The sequence below is a fragment of the Vulpes vulpes genome, chromosome 10 (assembly GCF_048418805.1).
Source record: "Vulpes vulpes isolate BD-2025 chromosome 10, VulVul3, whole genome shotgun sequence".
Taxonomy (NCBI): domain Eukaryota; kingdom Metazoa; phylum Chordata; class Mammalia; order Carnivora; family Canidae; genus Vulpes; species Vulpes vulpes.
Window position 1 is genome coordinate 9,937,803 of NC_132789.1, and position 19,167 is coordinate 9,956,969.

Sequence of the window (19,167 nt, forward strand, 5' to 3'; positions counted from 1 at the left end):
CTGTGAATATACTAAAACCCAAAGTGTGCACTTTAAAATGGTAAATTTTATGGTATGTGAATTATACCTGAATTCACATACTATGTGAAAAAGGTCTTAGGAAAAATAAAATATAGTTCAATAAAAGTAAAGCACAGAGTTTGTTTAGGATATTGAGAAATTTATTGACTTATACCACACCTACACCTACAGACACCTAGACACCTAATATAATCCAAGGATATGGATTAGAAGCCAACAGCAAAGAGGAGGAAAATATAAAACGGACTCAAAGTGAGGGGACCCTGGGCGGCTCAGTTGGTAAAGCATCTGCCTTCAGGTCAGGTCATGATCTCTGGTCCTGGGATCGAGCCCTGAATCAGGCTCCCTGCTCCTTGGGAAGCCTGCTTCTCCCCTAGTTGCCTCCCCCCCTGCTTATGCTTGCATTTTCTTTCTCTCTCTCTCTCTCTCTCAAATAAATAAAATATTTTTTTAAAAAAGCTATTCCAAGGGAATTTATACATAGAATACTGGATGATCCAATGACCCAGTGAGTAACATGTACAACAAGCAGTAACCAATGTCACGGAGATATTTCAGTGGGATTGGCTAGAATCATATCAAATAAGGGAAAAGCATTCTTAGGGTTAGAATGGGGGCTATCTGGCAGAAGTGAAGCATATCTGACATGAGCAGGCTTAACACAAGAGGAGATTTTATAGGATCTAGGGTGAGAGTAAAAAGTTCCTATACTTCCAATTAAGGAAAGGCAAAACTGACTTTACTCTGGCCAGAGCAACAACTGGCTGTGAACTCATTCCAGTCTGTAAATGACAACTCCACAGGAGTAAGGATGCTTAGGAAAGGCAGCATCTCAGTGATAGCTTCATGCACTTGATTGACAGTCTCTCAAAGCAGGGTTTCAGGAAGCCAACAATGATGACAATGTGGAAAGACAAGGTACAGGAAGGAAAAGTTTGGAGCATAATGTAGATGTTTAAATACGAGAGAAAAGGCACCTGACTTAGGAAGCTGGTAGTGGAAATGAGCAGAAAAGGGATACATTTCAGAAGCATTTCAAAGGAAGATTAGAACATGGCAAATGGCTGGATGTGTAAGGATAGGAAAGAGGTGCCTGTCATATTTAACTCAGTATCTGAGAGTCAGAAATAGTCTGAGTATGACCTAAAACAGGGAGGTCAGAAAGGAGAACTGACTCCAGAGGAAATAATGACTCTGGTTTTAAATGTGGAGTACCCGGGATCCCTGGGTGGCGCAGCGGTTTGGCGCCTGCCTTTGGCCCAGGGCGCGATCCTGGAGACCCGGGATCGAATCCCACGTCGGGCTCCCGGTGCATGGAGCCCGCTTCTCCCTCTGCCTGTGTCTCTGCCTCTCTCTCTCTCTCTGTGACTATCATAAATAAAAAAAATTAAAAAAAATGTGGAGTATTCGTGAGGCTGGTAATCCTAAGAGCTACAGAGCCAAGAGGCCTGACTAGCAAGAGAGAGACTGCCCGTAACAGAAGCATGGAAAGCACTAGGGACGAGAGACAAGCAAAGAAGGTGGGTCAACAAAGCTTAGAGCAGTTTCTTCGAGTGAGGTCTGGGCCCCTCCTAGCACAACTGCCCAGGCCTACTTTCAACTGAATATTCTGACTTTTGGGGGGAGATTGGAAAGCATTTTAAACATGCTTCCGAGGGATACTTGTGAATTTTCCAAGTTTGAGAAGAACCTCTCTGGCTCAGGGAATGTGAATATTTAGAAAGTAGGGAGTAGGAAAAAAAAAAAAACAGCTGGACTAGACAGATTCTGGCTTCTATAAAAAATACAATTGGGAATTTTTTTGTTTTGTTTTGTTTCTACATGTCTTTTCTTCAGTATTAAAATCTGTTTTTTATGCTATTTCAACCAAGGGATCCAGTGACCTTCACAGAAACATTTCTCATGGGGAAAAGCTCTGTGGTGTAGTGCTATCTTCCCAGGCCAAATGGAATTAGGTATTCTTTTCCCTGGATTAGAGAAACTATAATATTGAGATAGGAGTAAGTCAACATTAAAATGGCCAAGACTTCTGCTTAATTCATCCCAGAGGAAGTCAAATAATAGAAGAAATCATTGAATTTTTTTCTGCATTTTAAAGAATCAAAAATTTATTATTACCTGTAAATTTCATGACATTTTCATACATGAAAGTAAAAGTCTTTATATATTCAAAAATAAAGATCAAAGAACTCTTTCTCTTCCACCCATCACCTTGGATCATTTATTAAACAGGATTTCTTCTAAGCACAGTCCAGGACTCTCTTGTGGGCTCTAAGAATCCACCATCATGTTAGAAAGTAACCCCGATGCAGGGTTTGTTGATTCATCACAGGTAAAGGACTGAGAAGCTGGCAAACTCTGATATATACCTTAAATGTCAGAGCTCTTTCTGGTAACTTCATAAGTGAGTTATGAAAGTGACTATTAAACTTGATATAAGGGATCCCTGGGTGGCGCAGCGGTTTGGCGCCTGCCTTTGGCCCAGGGCACGATCCTGGAGACCCAGGATCGAGTCCCACGTTGGGCTCCCGGTGCATGGAGCCTGCTTCTCCCTCTGCCTATGTCTCTGCCTCTCTCTCTCTCTGTGTGTGTGACTATCATAAATAATAAATTTTAAAAAAAGAAAAAAAAATTAAAAAAATAAATAAATAAATAAACTTGATATAAGACACTATTTTAGGATATAAAGTGGTGTGTATAAACTGAGTCTTCTCTTTTATGGCAATTAATAAACACTTCCCACACATTTCTATCCAACTCTTGTGACCACAAAGTTTTCTCTTCCATTAGAGAAAATGGGTTAGGTGGGTTATTATTAAAGCCATCTGAGGCCACTGCTCCAAATTACTGATTCCTAGCTTGTACATTAAGTGCCAAAGTTAATTCCACAGTTTAAGACTCCCTTATTCGAGAAACTGTATAAAAGGATACTCAGAGTCCTATAGAAAAGCAAGCAATCAATCAAGCAAGTACATGCTGGCTAAAAATCAGACATGTAAGTCTTACAATGCCATGTAGGCCAAGAACAAGAAAAAGCAGAGGCAGGGAACGAAGGCCCAACCACAAGTACAAAGCTGAATTATGGGCAAGCATTTAGTCACAAATAATTTCCCCTGAGAAGCCTAGCAAATTCCTTTTCTTCTGTTCTTATTCTCTATGCTCAGGATCTCTCTGAGCTTTATTATTGACCGCTGGTTCCACAGTGCTACCCTTAAAAGAGGAGGGAGATTTAAGGAGTAAGACACATAGAGTGAAGACCCAAAGCAAAGACCAACCAAAAGAAATGGGTGCCATGTGAAAAAGAACAAAAACTGAAGGACAGAGAAGAGATTAGGGAGTGACTGAAAAAGCAAATGGCATGAGAAATAGTAAATAATATGGATAATAAAAATGACCTCACCCCCCACACAAAGGATAACACTAAAACCATTAAGGAAGTTAAAGAATATTCATTTATTCCTTACAGTTTCATGAAAATGCTAACACTAGAGTACTGGAAGATGCTAATTTAACTCTGAACAATTTCATTTAGAGTCCAATTATATCCTTGGAGACAATGCATAAATTTTCACTTAAAAATACCCAGGCCACCTAGCACTGGGTGTTTTTCTGTATGTTGGTAAATTGAACACCAATAAAAATTAATTAAAAAAAAAAAATACCCAGGCCACCTAGCAATTTACAGGAAATCTAAAGATTGAGAGATACAATAAATGACACCACAGAGATACAATCAGCAAAATCCAGACTATAGGAAACCCTTCAAAAAATAAATTGCAAGGCAAAAAACATAACGAGGGGAATCTATATTTTAAAATAAAAAGATAGCAATGAAATTACAATGTAAGAATTTTATTTGAATCCCAATTTACATAAATAAATACAAAAACAAGTATGACTTTATGAGAAAATCAGAAAGTTGCATGCTGACAAGACAGTTAATATTAAAGAACTGTTAATTTTTCAGATGTGATCATGGTATTGCAGTTTTTTTAAGAGTCCTTATTTTTCAGAGACACATACTAAAAAATTTTTAGGTAAAATAATATCTAAGAATCTGCTTAAAAATAATCCAGGAGGGGGTACAGCATAGATGAAACAAGATTGACCATGAGTTAACTATTGAGCCTGAGGCTTCACTATTCTAGTCTCCCTATTTTTGTGTTTAAACTTTTCCATTAACACACACACATAGATACACACACATACACAAACAGGGATGGATGTTAGTGCAAACTCCGGACTGTGAATTCAAATGTCGACAATGACAAGAGTATCTGCAATCCTAAGGGTTCATAAATAGTTTTTTTAAGATTTATTTACTTATTCATGAGAGACAGAGAGAGAGAGAGAGAGAGAGAGAGAGACGCAGAGACATAGGTAGAGCAAGAAGCAGGCTCCCCATTGGGACCCCGATGCGGGACTTGATCCAGGATCCCAGGATCACACCCTGAGCCAAAGGCAGATGCTCAGCCACTGAGCCACACAGGTGTCCCCATAAACAGTTCTAACAGAGAAATTAATGCAATGAATTAATATGAATGGAAGAAAGAAAACATGCTGGCACGGTCCTCAATTAAATTGAAAAATACCTATTTCCTACTTCGTATGTACTAAAATCTATTTACATTTCTAGATCTGGGATAAAAGTTGTGATAACTGCTATCTGCAGAGCTCAGCTATTTGACACATGTGTGTGTATGTGTATATAAATGTTAGCATTCCATTATCAAACTGGAAATGTGCTGACAACACTTAGAGCAGTAAGGAAAGCCACAGGTACTTACCAGCACTGCATTCCTGGGCCACTAGGTTGAGCACTTCAACAGCTGCTGGACACTGTTGTATGAATTCTTCACAGAATAAGCTGTCTTCTAAAAGCTGGGCCATGACCAGGCATGCTCTTAATGTTAAAAGATTTATAATATTTCAAAATCATCAACGTTCATTCTCTAAAAAGTTAACTATGAAGAACATTTTAATCAATTTTGTTCCCTAACTTACAAAAAAGGTTTAAACTCCTCATTCCTCTTGTTTTTTTTTTTTTTTTTTTTTTTCTGAACTAGATTTGTATGGAAGCATAAGTAACTGTTCTTTTCCCCCAGAGTAATTGCTGACAGTGCATGGACAAGAAGAGGGGTAAATGGTTGCCATCTCTACTAAATGCAGATAAAAAGTGCCAGGTGAGAAATTAGCATTATCTCTTAAAAAACATTTCCTAAACTGTGTTCCATGGGCAACATTAGTGCTCTGGGAATAAGAAGAACCCAGACACTTAGAAAATCTGTATGCTGATCTCTTACCTAATTCATAACACGTATTCGAACTTTCTAAGAAGTCCCATTGCCAAAAGAGAAACTTGTTACTGTGGTAAATAAATGTATTCGCAAGAAAATGCTGTTTTTCCTTCTGACACCAACACCTGAGGGTTCCCTAGTTTTCTCCTTTTCAGTTTGAAAAGTGATAGATCAGATGTATATTAACGTAGCCTGAACCACTTGAACAAGGTAAAGTGGCAGAGAGGTCCACTGGAATAGAACAAAGTGCTTTTACCAAAGCAAAGCAGTGGGAGCCTTGTGTATGATAGATCACTTTTTGACTGCTTACTTATTATTTTGGGGGGAACAGCTAAACTGTTTCAAAGTGCAGAAATTACACAATGCAACAAAACTTGCAGAAATTGGGGAATATAACAAAAATGTAGTAAACACAGCACAAGAGAACAGTCTCTGTTCTCAGCTTGGCATGAACTTCATACTGTGGACGCACTAAATCAGGAGTGGAGGGATCCAGCAAGGACCCCTGCCTCTCTGGCCTGTACCACCGCCTTAGGGGATTTCTGGGGGGTGCTCACCTTGTTCTTATTTCAGCCAGGAGCCGAACGACTGCCATCACAGGAGCTGACCCATCTCCTGTTGCAGGAAGTGAGGTATGAATAGAGAGACTTCCCTCCTGAGGAAGCAACATGGACTGGACTGCCTGTACTACCTTCTCAGTAATGGACAGTTTATGAAGAGGCAGTGCCTGATGGTGATGGGGGGGGGCATGGCAAAAAGTCAAATTCAAGTAGTTAGTTTTTAAGAAATGAGGGTGTTATTATCTGGAGTTAATTCTCAAAATTTCAGTCAAAAAAATAAAATCACCATACAGAAAATTGCAAACTAGACCAAAACAATTAAAAATACAATACACTGTGGAATATTCCTAACCAAAGAAACGAGTGTTGTCATCTACGTAAAAATCTTCACACAAATGTTACTATTAAATAATTACACCCAATATATAAATACACCTCCCAAGTAACACTTAAGATAACCAAGTATTTGTGCCTCTGTACTGCGTGTGCACATATTTTTCATCACAGTATGGTTACCATTTGCAGTGACATTTAATAATGCATTTAAAAATCACCTTACCTCCGATCTCGGAACACAAAGTCTAGACAATGGAATAGTCAATGTGTCTGATGCTTGCGAAGTCTTTCTACAGTCTATGGGTGGGAATCTGACTGTAGCTATACCTTCCTGTTCATTGATAGAAGCCACTACTCCGATGCTTCCTGATATTCCTCTACCTAAAACCTAGAGACAAAGAGGGATTAGGATTAGCACTACTGACCGGCTCCGATGGTGTATACGACACTCTCATGGGACAGGTGTGGAAGAGTGAATTCTTAGCTGTTGTTAGTGGAATTATAGGAATAGTTTATCACAATGCAGATACTAAGCACTGAATGGGGAGTTAAAATAGTAGGTCCTAAAACCTATGTCAAGGTGACCACAATATGACAGAATCTCAAACTTCCAACTCTAAAACTTAAGTGACACCAAGGGACACAGATATCATAGTTAAAACCATATAGTACTGTATAATATTTGAATAACCTGCAGCACAGGTTATTCATGAGTTTCTCAGATTCTTTGTTTAGCTTGAAGGAACAAGGATTCCTGTCCAACTGGGTGGATGATACAGTCTTTACAGATGATCAGTTAATCAATGGACGCAGGAACTTGGGAAATGCTGGCTGGTTACCTGAACCTCAGACCCTATCTTGATGGTCTCTTTGAAGCCTCCAAGGGCACACAGTGCAGCGACAGCCTGGCGGGCGATTCTCTGAAGTTTGGCAAGTTTCCTGCCACTACTGCTCCCATTTTCCAGAATGCTCTCTGCATATTTCCCCAACTGTGGAATGTACATCAGCGCACGAGACAGAACCTAAACATAAGAAGCAGCCATGTAGTAGGAGTTAAAGCTTTGGTCATTTTCAACACTAAGAGTGATGAAGTATCTGTTATCTGTAACAGTGGCTGGCTCCCATGTACTGCAGGAACTCTGGTTATGGGAGGGATGAAGTAACTATCAGGTGTGACCATGGACGTCTTGCCATATTCGCCTTATATAATGAGACAGGACCGGAAACACACAACCTCAGAATGTGGGAGAATCAAACACTGCGTTGACAAAACTCCTAAAATGAGGCAAAAGCTTATCTGAAGGAAAACCATCACAGCATACTGCCTACAACTCAACATCCAATTTTCTTAAGGCACTCACTTGAAAAATGACTGTGGGCAAATGGGAATTGATTACAGGTCCCTAGTTTTCAGGAAACTAGACTACTACGTGTAATGATGAATTACTGACAGAACATTCAGGGAGTATAAATCACAGAGGACTTAGGACTTAGTAAATACACTTAACAAATCCAATAAACCAAGGCTGTGTGATTTCCTAATGTCAGTACCAACTGAACATAGGCAAGAAGGAGAAACAAGGCATGCTGTTCCTTTCCCCGAGAATATAGTCTCATCTGCAAAATTAGAACTGGCAGTGACAGGAGGCATAGGTTAGCGGAAGGGAAACGATTAAACCAAAGCAAATTTGACTGGGGGTGGGGGGGGGGGAATACTGCTAACAAGTCTGTCTGACCAATTTGGGAAATCCTTACTAGAATAGGATCCTTATTAGGCAGGATTCAAATGCTAAAACAGATCACAAACCTCCCCCTCATTTCCCCAGTGAAGCAGGGACTCTGTGCTAACCTTTTCTGCTGTTGTGGTCCATATTTGGGCAGCATTTGACTCGGGGGCCATTAGCAAGCTATGAAGCAAGGCGATCACTTCTGCGGCCATGCTGTTCGCCACATGCCCACTGATGAAGGGTCGGACGGGATCGGTCCTACAAGTGTCAAGAGGGAAAGGGTCAATGTCCAGGCGATGGTTAAGAATGCAGAGGTGGCCTTTAGGGTTATCATCGGACGGAAAAATTTTCTAATGATACAAGAAAAAGTGGATTTCATTGACTAAGAAAAAGAACAGCTAAATTATCATGGAGGGAGCATGGGGGGGGATCAGTTCTCTCACATTCTTTCTGTTAATTAAAGAATCCTCTATAACAGCAGACCTCAAAACGTGAACGGCAGGGATCCCTGGGTGGCGCAGCGGTTTGGCGCCTGCCTTTGGCCCAGGGCGCGATCCTGGAGACCCAGGATCGAATCCCACATCGGGCTCCCGGTGCATGGAGCCTGCTTCTCCCTCTGCCTGTGTCTCTGCCTCTCTCTCGCTCTCTGTGTGACTATCATAAATAAATAAAAATTAAAAAAAAAAAAAAAAAAAACGTGAACAGCATAAACCATCAGGATCAAGGGAAGACCCTAAGGACCCTATGGCACACCAATTCCTGGCTTGCAAACATAGAACACTTTGCAAACTCCCTAGAAGCAATGCTCTTTCCTCCTGTCTACTCCCAGAGAGAAGTTTATGTGTAGAGCTAGGCTGATTGGAAGGAAAGGCATCAAGACCTGAGTTTACTAATACTCAAAAAAGCTGTAGCTGGTGTTCCTGGTTAGTGGCCTTTCTCAAAAAAAGACCACCCTCGACTTCCGGGGGAGCGGCCGGGCGGCGTGGGAGAAGTTGGCTCTGGAAAGTGGTGAATCAGAGGAGACCACAGGCAGCTGGTGGCCGAGGCCATGGCCTCTGACCTGGACTTCTCACCTCCCGAGGTGCCTGAGCCCACTTTCCTAGAGAACCTGCTGCAGTATGGACTCTTCCTGGGGGCCATCTTCCAGCTCATCTGTGTGTTGTACCTGTTCCCAAGTCCCATGAGGTGGAGGCAGAGCCCTCTGAGCCCAGAAGTGTGGAGGTGACAAGGAAGCCCAAGACTGCTGCTCTTTCTGCCAGCAAGAGGCCCAAGAAGGAGGCAAAGAAGAACTGGTAGAAGAGGAGGCCTGTAGAGCCAGGCAGGCGAGGCAGGGGCCTTGACGGGGAGCACCCCTGGGACTCAACGTCCTGTTCACTCTGACGTCCCAGGGTCAGGGCTGAGGTGGCTGCGCCACTCTCTGACCACAGAGATCTGGACAATCATGACAGTCTCCAGGCCCCAGCTGGGCAGCCTACCACTTCCTCTTCCTTCTGCTTCCGAGACAGTTTAGAGCCACAGGGACTAAACCCTGTGTGCAGAGGCTGTGCAAGAAGTCTGTCCAGAAGTTGGGTCAGCTCCAAGTGACATTTCCATACTTAATCATTGTGTCCAGCCTACAGACCCACACCTTGTGGATTTACATTGCATTTTAGAGTCATGATCTCATGCTGACACACACCACCCCTCCCATCACTTATGCACCACAGATCTGCTAATCAGTCACCTTTGTCTCTGCCATACAGATGGGGTCAGGCCAGGCCTTCCCTGTTTGTTAAGGTCAGGACGCCATGGCCACTGCGATGTCAGTGGTCCCACAAGCATGATAGCCAGGTCCGAAGATGCCTGGTGGCAGAGCCAGCAGGCAGGCTGGCCGGCCAGGGTTTGCCTGGTTCTCCTCTGGCAGACAGAAGGGATTTGGCTACATGAGTGCATGTTCTTGGGCTCAAACTTTCTTAGCCTCTGAAATGGGGGGCTTGTCAGTCTCAGAGCAAGCTCTTTTCAGCCTATCATGGCGTATTCAGTGTGTGCCTTTTGGCTTCATCTGTACACGTCCCCTTTCCCCTCAATTCTTTTAACCCCATAACAGTGAGGAAAAGTCATCTGGGCAAGTAAATGTCAATAAACTGCCTCATATGCCGGGAAAAAAAAAAAAAAGACCACCCTCTGGCTGTAGATGCCCACTCAGCCAGGAATGCTGCCCTATTTGCCCAGGACCACCTTAGATGGGTATTTTAACCCCGAAGTCCTCATTTCCAGCAGGTCAAGAGGATGATATACAATTAAAGCCCTAAAAACAAGTCCATTACTAAGTAGACCTTAGAAGAGTCTGGACAGGAAAAGACTACCTTGCGAGCTCAGAGTTCCTCTCTCGGCAAATGGAGGTCTGGGCAGTTTTCTTTTTGTCACCTGTGGACAGTCCGCTCACAGTCTCTGGGTTGACAGACTCTACAGGCGGCCCGATGCTGACGATGAGGCCTGACTGTGCCCACTTGGTTGCTTTCCGAAGAGCAGCTGCAGCCTCTTCTGTAATCACCTCACAACAGCCGCCCTGTAGGGAGGTTTGAGACCGTCACCATACTCCACTTCCTACTTTTTAAAACCTGCTTCCCCGTTACCAAAGCAATTCAGGCTCATTTCTCAAAGACTCACATGTTAAAATACTATATATAGAAAGTTAATTTCCCATAAACATCCCATGTCCTCACCCAGTCACATATAACTGTGAATCCTCTAAATTTGTTTTCATGCAAATTCTGGCACACATAATCATGGATCACACTACGCACAGTTTTTCTGTTTAATTTTTCTCAGTTATCAAACTATCATGTGTTTTGATACTGATATATGTAGATTGACCTCACCCTTTTTATAATTGTATAGTATTTCATCATAGGCATACAACTTAAATTTTTTTTAAGATTTTTTTAAAGACGGGAACACAAGTTTTTTTTTTTTTTTTTAAGATTTTATTTATTTATTCATGAGAGACACAGAGAGAGAGAGAGGCAGAGACACAGGCAGAGGGAGAAGCAGGCTCCACTCAGGGAGCCCAACGTGGGACTCAATCCCGGGTCCTGGGTCCCCAGGATCACACCCCAGGCTGCAGGCGGTGCTAAACCGCTGCGCCACCAGGGCTGCCCCAACTTAAATTTTTAAATTTAAAAATTTGAGGTATAAATGACATACAACAATTTTTTTAATCAATCCCCCATTTAGGGGTATACAGATTATATTTTTTTGTTTTGTTTTAAATAAATAGAGCTGTGCAGAGCATGGTTGTCTCTGGACCCTTGAGAATGCTTGTTTACCCTCACCTTGACAATAATGAGTATTATCAGAGTTTTTTTTTTAATATTTTATTTATTTATTCATGAGAGACACACAGAGAGAGAGACAGCGACATAGGCAGAGAGAGAAGCAGGCTCCAATGCAGAGAGCCGGATGTGAGTCTTGATCCCGGGACTCCAGGATTATACCCTGGGCTGAAGGCAGGCACTCAACTACTGAGCCATCCAGGTGTCCCTATCAATTTTCTTTAACTTTGACAGGTGAAAAATTATATATTACTATTTTTATTTCTTTATTTATTGTATAATCTGTAAACATGAGCATATTTCAATGTTTTTTATGGGTTATGTATCTTTAGTTCTTTTATCTATTATTCTTTTTTTTAATCTATTATTCTTTTAACCTTTTACATATTATCACTTTTAAAGTATTATTATTTATGTATTTGATTTTTTTTTAGGGAGAGAGAGAGAGAGAGAGCACATGTGGGATGGGAGGGGCAGAGAAGAGAGAGACAGAATCTTAAGCATGTTCCATGTCCAGTGTGGAGCCCGAAACAGGGCTCAATCTCACAGATGCTTAATGAACTGAACCACACAGGTACCCCTCACTTTTAAGGCATTAATAGGCTGCAAAAATATATATATATTTTTAAAGATTTTATTTATTCATGAGAGACACAGAGAGAGAGAGAGAGTCAGAGACATAGGCAGAGGGAGAAGCTGGGAGCCTGATGTGGGACTCAATCCTGGGACTCCAGAATCATGCCCTGGGCCAAAGGCAGGCACTAAACCGCTGAGCCTCCCAGGCGTCCCATAGGCTGCAAAACTTTCTTAATAAAACTAAGAAAAAACTTCTAGGTCAAGAACGAGAATTCTCTTTTACATTTTAACATCAATGACAAATTGACTCTGGTTCTCTTAAAAATGGCTTCAGTTAAGCCACTGACTTTAATTTTTCACTCTGCCTCCTTGTGGGAATTTTTTTTCTTAAATGTCTCTGAAAACCTAAAGCATGGCAAATGTTTCTCAATCAAGCATTCCTGTCAGAGTGGGTGTCTCCAAATTAGAGTTACCTTAGTCATGTCTCGATCCATTTTCACAACTTTCTCCATGTTGGCACCAGTGCCAAGTCTGAAGGGCCGTCCTTCTGAGCTACTAAAAGGGAAAGCAGAGAGAGGTGATGATCTTCCAGGCAAGGTCAAGGTCAGGCTGCACGCCATGGGGCAATCTAGTATTAACCAGAGCAGTACTATATGCTACAACAGGATTTTAAAACCCATAGTAAGACTCAATTTTTCAAAAAGGAAAGAATTTATTATTGTTTAATTACAGGACTTTTAGGGGTCAAAACACCAGCTGTTTTTAGAGAGTTGTAGTAATAATTTTAAAACTACATGAAAATGATGTACAAAATAGAGAGCTGAACAAAATCGAGAATCTGAGCCTACAATACAGGGAAGGCTGGGCACCTGGGAGGCACTCGGTGAGTGATCTAAATCCCAAAATAAGGGGACTTTCACAATAGCATGGGTTGGATGCCTTGATGTTAATGACTTGATCTTTCTAAAAATTCAGTTTCCTCTGCCTCTTAAACCTGGCCTCCAAAAACTCCTTCACCAAATTTGCACTGTCAGGTTTTGCAATGCCTAAGAATGTTTCTTGGTGGTTCCTGCATCTAGCACTGACCTGCTGGACCCCTAGTTTATGCCAGTAGCCCATTAGTGCTTTCAGTTGCCATGATGGCAGCCAAGGGACCAATTACGAGGATGACACCATCACCACATCATTTATTTGAAGAAAGAAGTCTTCCCCGGAGACATACATACGTGTCCTAAATTCCCTTATGTTCTGTGGAAGACCTTCCTGGCTCCCACTGACAGGGCTCCATGTTTAAAAAAAATTTCTCTTATCTCTTCACCTCACAGTTAATGGTATCCTTAAATTTACCAATGGCTGAAGGATGCCAATGACTAAAACCAGACTGCATTATTCCTTCTTGAAGCCCAAATCACACTGTAGACACTCCATTGAGCACAAACAATACATTCTCAACAGGGCTTTTGCTCTCTGTTGGGTTTGAAGAAACAGTACCGAGTTGTGGATAAAAGCTTGGGCTCTGTGGTCAGAGGCCTGCGTCTGTGGTTCAGCTCTGCCCCAGTTTCTCCACTGTAACAACAGGGATGACAGTAATAGTGATTACCTCTTAGGGTCATCAAGAGGGCTGAGACAGTTGATGTATGTAAGGGGCTTACTGAGCTCAGTGCCTGGGACACAGTCAGTGCCTAATGACATGTGGCTATTACAACAGTCAGTCACCTTAGTAGCGGCTGGAGAACCTCATGGGATGATTGGTCTTCCCGCTTATGGATAAAGATAGACAGCTTGCCATCCACTGCTTCACTCTCTTCTCCAGGATCTTTGTCTCCTTTTAAGGAATTCTTGGGGCTGGTTTTTGTCAATGTAGTATCAGGTTCAGAAGCAGTTGGAGAAAGAACTGTCTGACATCCTTTAAAAACAAACAGAACAATTGCAGTGTTATTGGTATAGCTCCCCTGCGCAGGGAAAACTCTGGCTTTGGAATCTCTCTTCTTCCCTCTCCCACCTCCCTTTCTTTCATCACAGAAGGCATAGCACCAGCAGCAGCTACAGACAGCAGGAAGCTCAGTGTGGCCGTCCACAAGAAGCAGGCACCTCTGTACCATCCTCCGGCCAGCCTCTCACCTGGGACCACGTAATCTGCCAGCTTTGCTAGGAGCAATGAAGCGATCTTGGATGCTGGGTCACTGGGATCCTCCTGCTCACTGTTTAGGGAAGGAACAGAGTAGCTCCATGGTGGGAGCTCCACATTCCCACAATCTTCTACACTCATCAGCGGGAGCGCAGCCCGGCACAGCTGAAGAATGATAAGGACCAGCTTTGGAGATGGGCGCTGGTCAAGCAGCAGGGAGAGGAGTTTGGACACACAAGCTGGCTGGCTCAGGATGGCTTTACCTATGTGACTCCTGGAAAAGAAGGAAAAAAAGGTAGATGACATTGGGCATATTGGTCTATAGACATTCAGAAGCAAGAATTCCCTAAATGAGGATAAACTGACTCACGAGGACAACACGGATCTGGCACTATGTTTTTAGGAAGGAGAATGAAGGTTTTTGGTAAATATCTAATGTAAGTTCACAATTGACCAACCAATAATACTTAAAGAAAGATTTTTGAATATTTTCTGATCCCTAATGTTTACTTAACTGCGATGCTATAGTTCAGCGTGGTTCATGGAGCACTACAACTGTATGAACCAAACTAGAGACTTTCCATTTAGTCTTTTATTTCCTTTTAAGGAGTGCTTTAAGACCAAGTATTTCACACAGGGTTGCACAGGCCTCAACAGTGTGGAATATGACACAGCTGACCCTGTGGCATCTCACTGAGAAGAAAACAAAGTCCAGCAGGAGCCAAAGAACAAGTAGCCTTATGTGGACAAGCTTCCACATATGGAAGCTAAATAAAAAAATTTAAATAAAAAAAAAAAAGACACAGCATGAGAACATGAGTCAACTGCAGGTCCTGACTGATTATTCTTTTTTTTTTTTTTTTAATTTTTTTTTTTTATTTAATTATGGTAGTCACACAGAGAGAGAGAGAGAGAGGCAGAGACATAGGCAGAGGGAGAAGCAGGCTCCATGCACCGGGAGCCTGATGTGGGATTCGATCTTGGGTCTCCAGGATCGCGCCCTGGGCCAAAGGCAGGCGCCAAACCGCTGCGCCACCCAGGGATCCCTGATTATTCTTTATTTTGCTATAATGAGGGGTAAGATTTGGGGTTACTCAATGTACCTGCACAGACCTGAAAAGCTAGCAGCTGTCACCAGCAAAGTTTTAAAGCAAATGGTATCATTTTATGATGTAGAGATTCACCTAAACAATCCTCGCATTTTAGAGCTACTGTTTGTCAATAGTTTTGTTCTCTACTGTTCTAGAAGCAGAAGCACGTCAGAATGGCCTTGTAATTTAGATGTTTCAAAAGACAATCACCACCCAAGAGAAGCCCCGATCATTCAGGAGGAAAGCCACCTCTTTCCACAGCTCTCTATACCTTGAGAGATCATTGAGAAGACTAAGGACATCCTGGAGTGCATCATTCCCAGCAGCCTGGTTGCCACAGCACTCAGTTGCTCGGGCAAGATGGTTGGTGAGAAGGCTGGACACCTGACGGGCCAGACCTGAGTGTACTGCCTCTGTGGAGCCACCTTTAGAGTTCAAAGAAAGAAAGAAAGAGTGAAGTGAGAACTCAAAGAAGCCATGGTGAGCCTGCAGGTGTGGCAAGTCCTCCCTCTCTGTGTCCCTACTTAAAGCCCTTCTCTTGCCTGATTTTTCTTTAACCTGCTCAGCATTCCACTAGCTATCCAATTAGTGTCTCCTCATTAGGTAACATTTGCACATATAAAAGGTTAATGATTCAATGTTGGGGAAAGACATTATTCTTAATGAAAACTGAATAGAACTCATACAAAACAGAATTCATGATTAACAGGGGAAAATCACCATTTTTTTTTAAACTGTCATGAACACACCTTGATTTTTAGCTCATATACCTTCTCTCTCCTCAAACACAATTAAAGACCTTTTTGGATCTTTCCATTTTCACTGTAGTTCCAGAAGCCCCTCCCTTCCAAGCAGCTCTTGTAAAAAATGACACAAATTAGTTGTCATTTCCTGAACTTCCCATGCTCTCTGGGATCCCTATGCCTACACACACTATTTATTGTGCATGGAAACATTCTTTATCCTGTAAGAGTAACTCACTCGTCACCTTCTTGGGGGAGCTTTGCCTAATCTCTAGCACAGCTGGTCTGTAGGAACCTCTGGGCTCCCAACACTTTGCATGCACCTCATTATGGCACTGACCACACCGCAATCATTTGCTCACTGGTCTATCCCACCACTGCATCATATTTCTTAAGAGCAATGCCCTTGTTCATCTTATGCCTGATTCTCAAGATAATAAAACACACAATGAGGGGAGGGGTAAGGGGATCGGGTAACTGGGTGATGGACATTAAGGGCATGTGATGACATAATGAGCACTCGGTATTATATAAGATTGATGAATCAATGACCTCTACCTTTGAAATTATTAATATACTATAGTTAATTAATTGAATTTAAATTAAAAATAGTAATAAGAAATAACAAAACATGCAGTGAATGAATAAACAAATAACCAAGGTATATACATAGGCCTGGGATATTATGGAGATGTTATCCTTCAACTTTACTTTTTCAGCTGGATTGGAAAAAATATAATTTGGAAATAGCACTTGAAAATGCAACTAAATCATTTCATGTTATTTGTAGACTGTTAGCAGTGTTGACAAAATAGAAATGAAAAATATCTTCTCAATTTCCTGGCTTACTGTACTCTTCCAGAGTGGTTCCACAGCTCTATTGAGGGATGACTAACAAATACAGTTGTATACAATTTATACTGTATAATGTGATTTTTTTAAAAAAGTATACAACATGATTATATATGTAAATATGTATATACATTGTGAAATGATTACTACAATCTAGTTAATACTTCCATCACCTCACTAGTTATTGGAGTATGTGTGTGTGTGGTTTGAGAACATTTAAGATTCACTTTCTCAGCAAATTTCAAGAGTATGATTAAGTATTATTGACTATAATCACCATGCTGTACATTTGACCCAGAACTTATTCATCTTGTAACTGGAAGTTTGACCTTTTGACCAACATCTCCCCAATTCCCCCTCCTCCTAAAATTCCTGGCAACTACCATTCTACTCTTGGTTTCTAGGAGTTTGGCTTTTTTAGATTCCACATATAAGGGAGATCATTCAGTATTTGTCTTTCTACGTCTGGCTTATTTCACTTAGCACAATGTGCTCTAGGTTAGAATATTATTTAATGTCATAGTGTAGCCATAAATTTTCAGAGAAGCATGCTGATGAAGAGGCTCTCATGAAATCATTAATTTGACCCATCTGATTATGTAATTTAATATAGCCTTTCTTTCCCCCAGCCAGCACAAATAATTAAATAGACATGTCAACAGAAGAAATCAATGAATTCTAGAATGGAATCCTGCTTCTTACCTTCTTCTTTTTCCCACTCAACACAGCGATTGGCAAGCACCTGGAAAGCTGCCCAGGCCATTGTGGCCACTTTCTGCTTCTTAGTTTGCTTCTCACTGGAGCTAGATTCCGTCTGACTACTCAAGCTACAGAGTCGATCCATGAGCTGAACGAGGCCACTGCGCACCAGGCACTTCTCTTCGCTCCTGGACCAGGTGGAAAGGGTTACATGAAATAAACATCACTGACCAGCCTTCGGGTTTAAGACCCAGGTTATCAAAGGGGCATAAAAACAGCATAGTTCTTTGTCTATTACTTAGGATACTACCATGCATAACTCAACACAGAAATACGTCTTTACAATGAGGATTTCCTTCATAAATAAGGAACTTCAAATTTTAGTTTGTTCATATAGAACAATAAGTAAAAACTGATAGAATCAACTCACGGTTCCCATAAGAGAAAAAAAATTATGTAGAAAAAAAGGGGGATTTATAAGGTCAGTGAGAAAATAAATGTATTTGCAAAGATTTTTTGCCAAATGTTAAGTAATTTCCTAGAGATCTTTTACGTTCCTTTAAACCTCTCCATTTTGACAATGTAATATGATCCCTCTTGGCCACTCTTGATCATGTAGGAATTCAACAATCTGGAATTTACACAGTAACCTTAGGTGTCTGTCAGGGATGTAAGTTCATTTAATCACAGTGGTAGTGTCATTGGATAATCAAAGCAAAAAAAAAAAAATCCCAATTTTTAAATTCAAAAATATTTTTAATTAAACACTGCAGTGTAACTTACTTACAATAAAAAGCATTGCCTTATTTACCTGGTATAAGGTATGGTACATAAGAGTCCGATGCTATTTGCACATGCAATAGGGTAACGAGCACATAGAGACACAACAGAGGTCATGGTCTCGCCAAAGGCTTCCTGGACCTGCTCGACCATCCCACCACAGGTTAGTTCTTCAATTCTATGAAACAGAACCAAAGTGCAGGCTTCTTGAACCACGGCAAGAAGAGTGATGGTAAACATAAGAACATAAGAGCAGGAATGTTCTTGTGAGAAACCCAAGGGTGTCTAGATGAATCCAGAACTGAAGGGATCTTAGAAATTACCATTGTTTCCCAGACTCCAGGACCACACAAGACTACCAGACAGCATTTCTTAAGTTGCCTCAGAGACAATGCCCAAACTTTAGAAAAGTGTGGGGAATCCCAGACTAAGTCAAGTCAAGCAGGACTACTTGGAGCCTTACAAGATTAAAGTCCACAATATCTCTAAGAGCAACAGAATGGTACTCCACATTTCCCAAATGCATTTAATAAGGAAACATCTGAAACTTGTCTACAATATCCTATGCAGCACTGAATTCTGTAAATGCAATTGTACTAATGAGAAAATCAAGGCCCAAATTGATTAGCTAAGTGTCCTTTTCAAGTTCACATTGTGATTATTAGCAGATTATGAGAATCCAATTGATATGAAATAAGACTTTCCCAATATAAACACACAACCTGGATTTTTTTTTTTTTTAAGATTTTATTTATTTATTCTTAAGAAACAGAGAGAGAGGCAGAGACATAGGAAGAGGAAGAAGCATGCTCCCTGTGGGGAGCCTGATGCAGGACTTGATCCTAGGCCTCTGGGATCACACTCTGAGCCAAAGGCAGATGCTCAACCACTGAGCCACCCAGGCATCATCCTAGGGTAGATTCTACAGTAACTAATATTAGTTGAAAACTGGAACTGTGTGGATTTATCTACAAAGATATGCTACAGAATACTGTTTATAATAGCAAAAATATGTAAATAAAACCTAAGGTTGAAAATAGGGA

The 19,167-nt window shown here is 41.4% G+C and overlaps 1 protein-coding gene and 1 pseudogene across 9 annotated transcripts in view; one reads left to right on the forward strand and one right to left on the reverse strand.

Annotated features, from left to right (window-relative positions):
* Positions 1 to 19,167, reverse strand: part of HECTD4 (HECT domain E3 ubiquitin protein ligase 4) — a 185,988-nt gene that overhangs the window by 50,393 nt on the left and 116,428 nt on the right. For 5 of the 9 annotated variants that reach the window (XM_072725162.1, XM_026018774.2, XM_026018775.2 and 2 more), the window contains exons 33-45: positions 18,156 to 18,302; positions 17,348 to 17,532; positions 15,322 to 15,475; positions 13,953 to 14,233; positions 13,548 to 13,737; positions 13,323 to 13,397; positions 12,305 to 12,386; positions 10,287 to 10,489; positions 8,064 to 8,199; positions 7,054 to 7,236; positions 6,438 to 6,602; positions 5,876 to 6,045; positions 4,809 to 4,924 (exon numbers count right to left, since the gene is read on the reverse strand). In XM_072725162.1, coding sequence (XP_072581263.1) covers positions 4,809 to 4,924; positions 5,876 to 6,045; positions 6,438 to 6,602; positions 7,054 to 7,236; positions 8,064 to 8,199; positions 10,287 to 10,489; positions 12,305 to 12,386; positions 13,323 to 13,397; positions 13,548 to 13,737; positions 13,953 to 14,233; positions 15,322 to 15,475; positions 17,348 to 17,532; positions 18,156 to 18,302 — 2,087 coding nt within the window. The remainder of the gene's footprint in view (positions 1 to 4,808; positions 4,925 to 5,875; positions 6,046 to 6,437; positions 6,603 to 7,053; positions 7,237 to 8,063; positions 8,200 to 10,286; positions 10,490 to 12,304; positions 12,387 to 13,322; positions 13,398 to 13,547; positions 13,738 to 13,952; positions 14,234 to 15,321; positions 15,476 to 17,347; positions 17,533 to 18,155; positions 18,303 to 19,167) is intronic. The other 4 variants (XM_026018777.2, XM_026018778.2, XM_072725163.1 and 1 more) reach the window with 1 other exon arrangement.
* LOC112935170 (protein MANBAL pseudogene) lies at positions 8,908 to 9,237 on the forward strand (annotated as a pseudogene).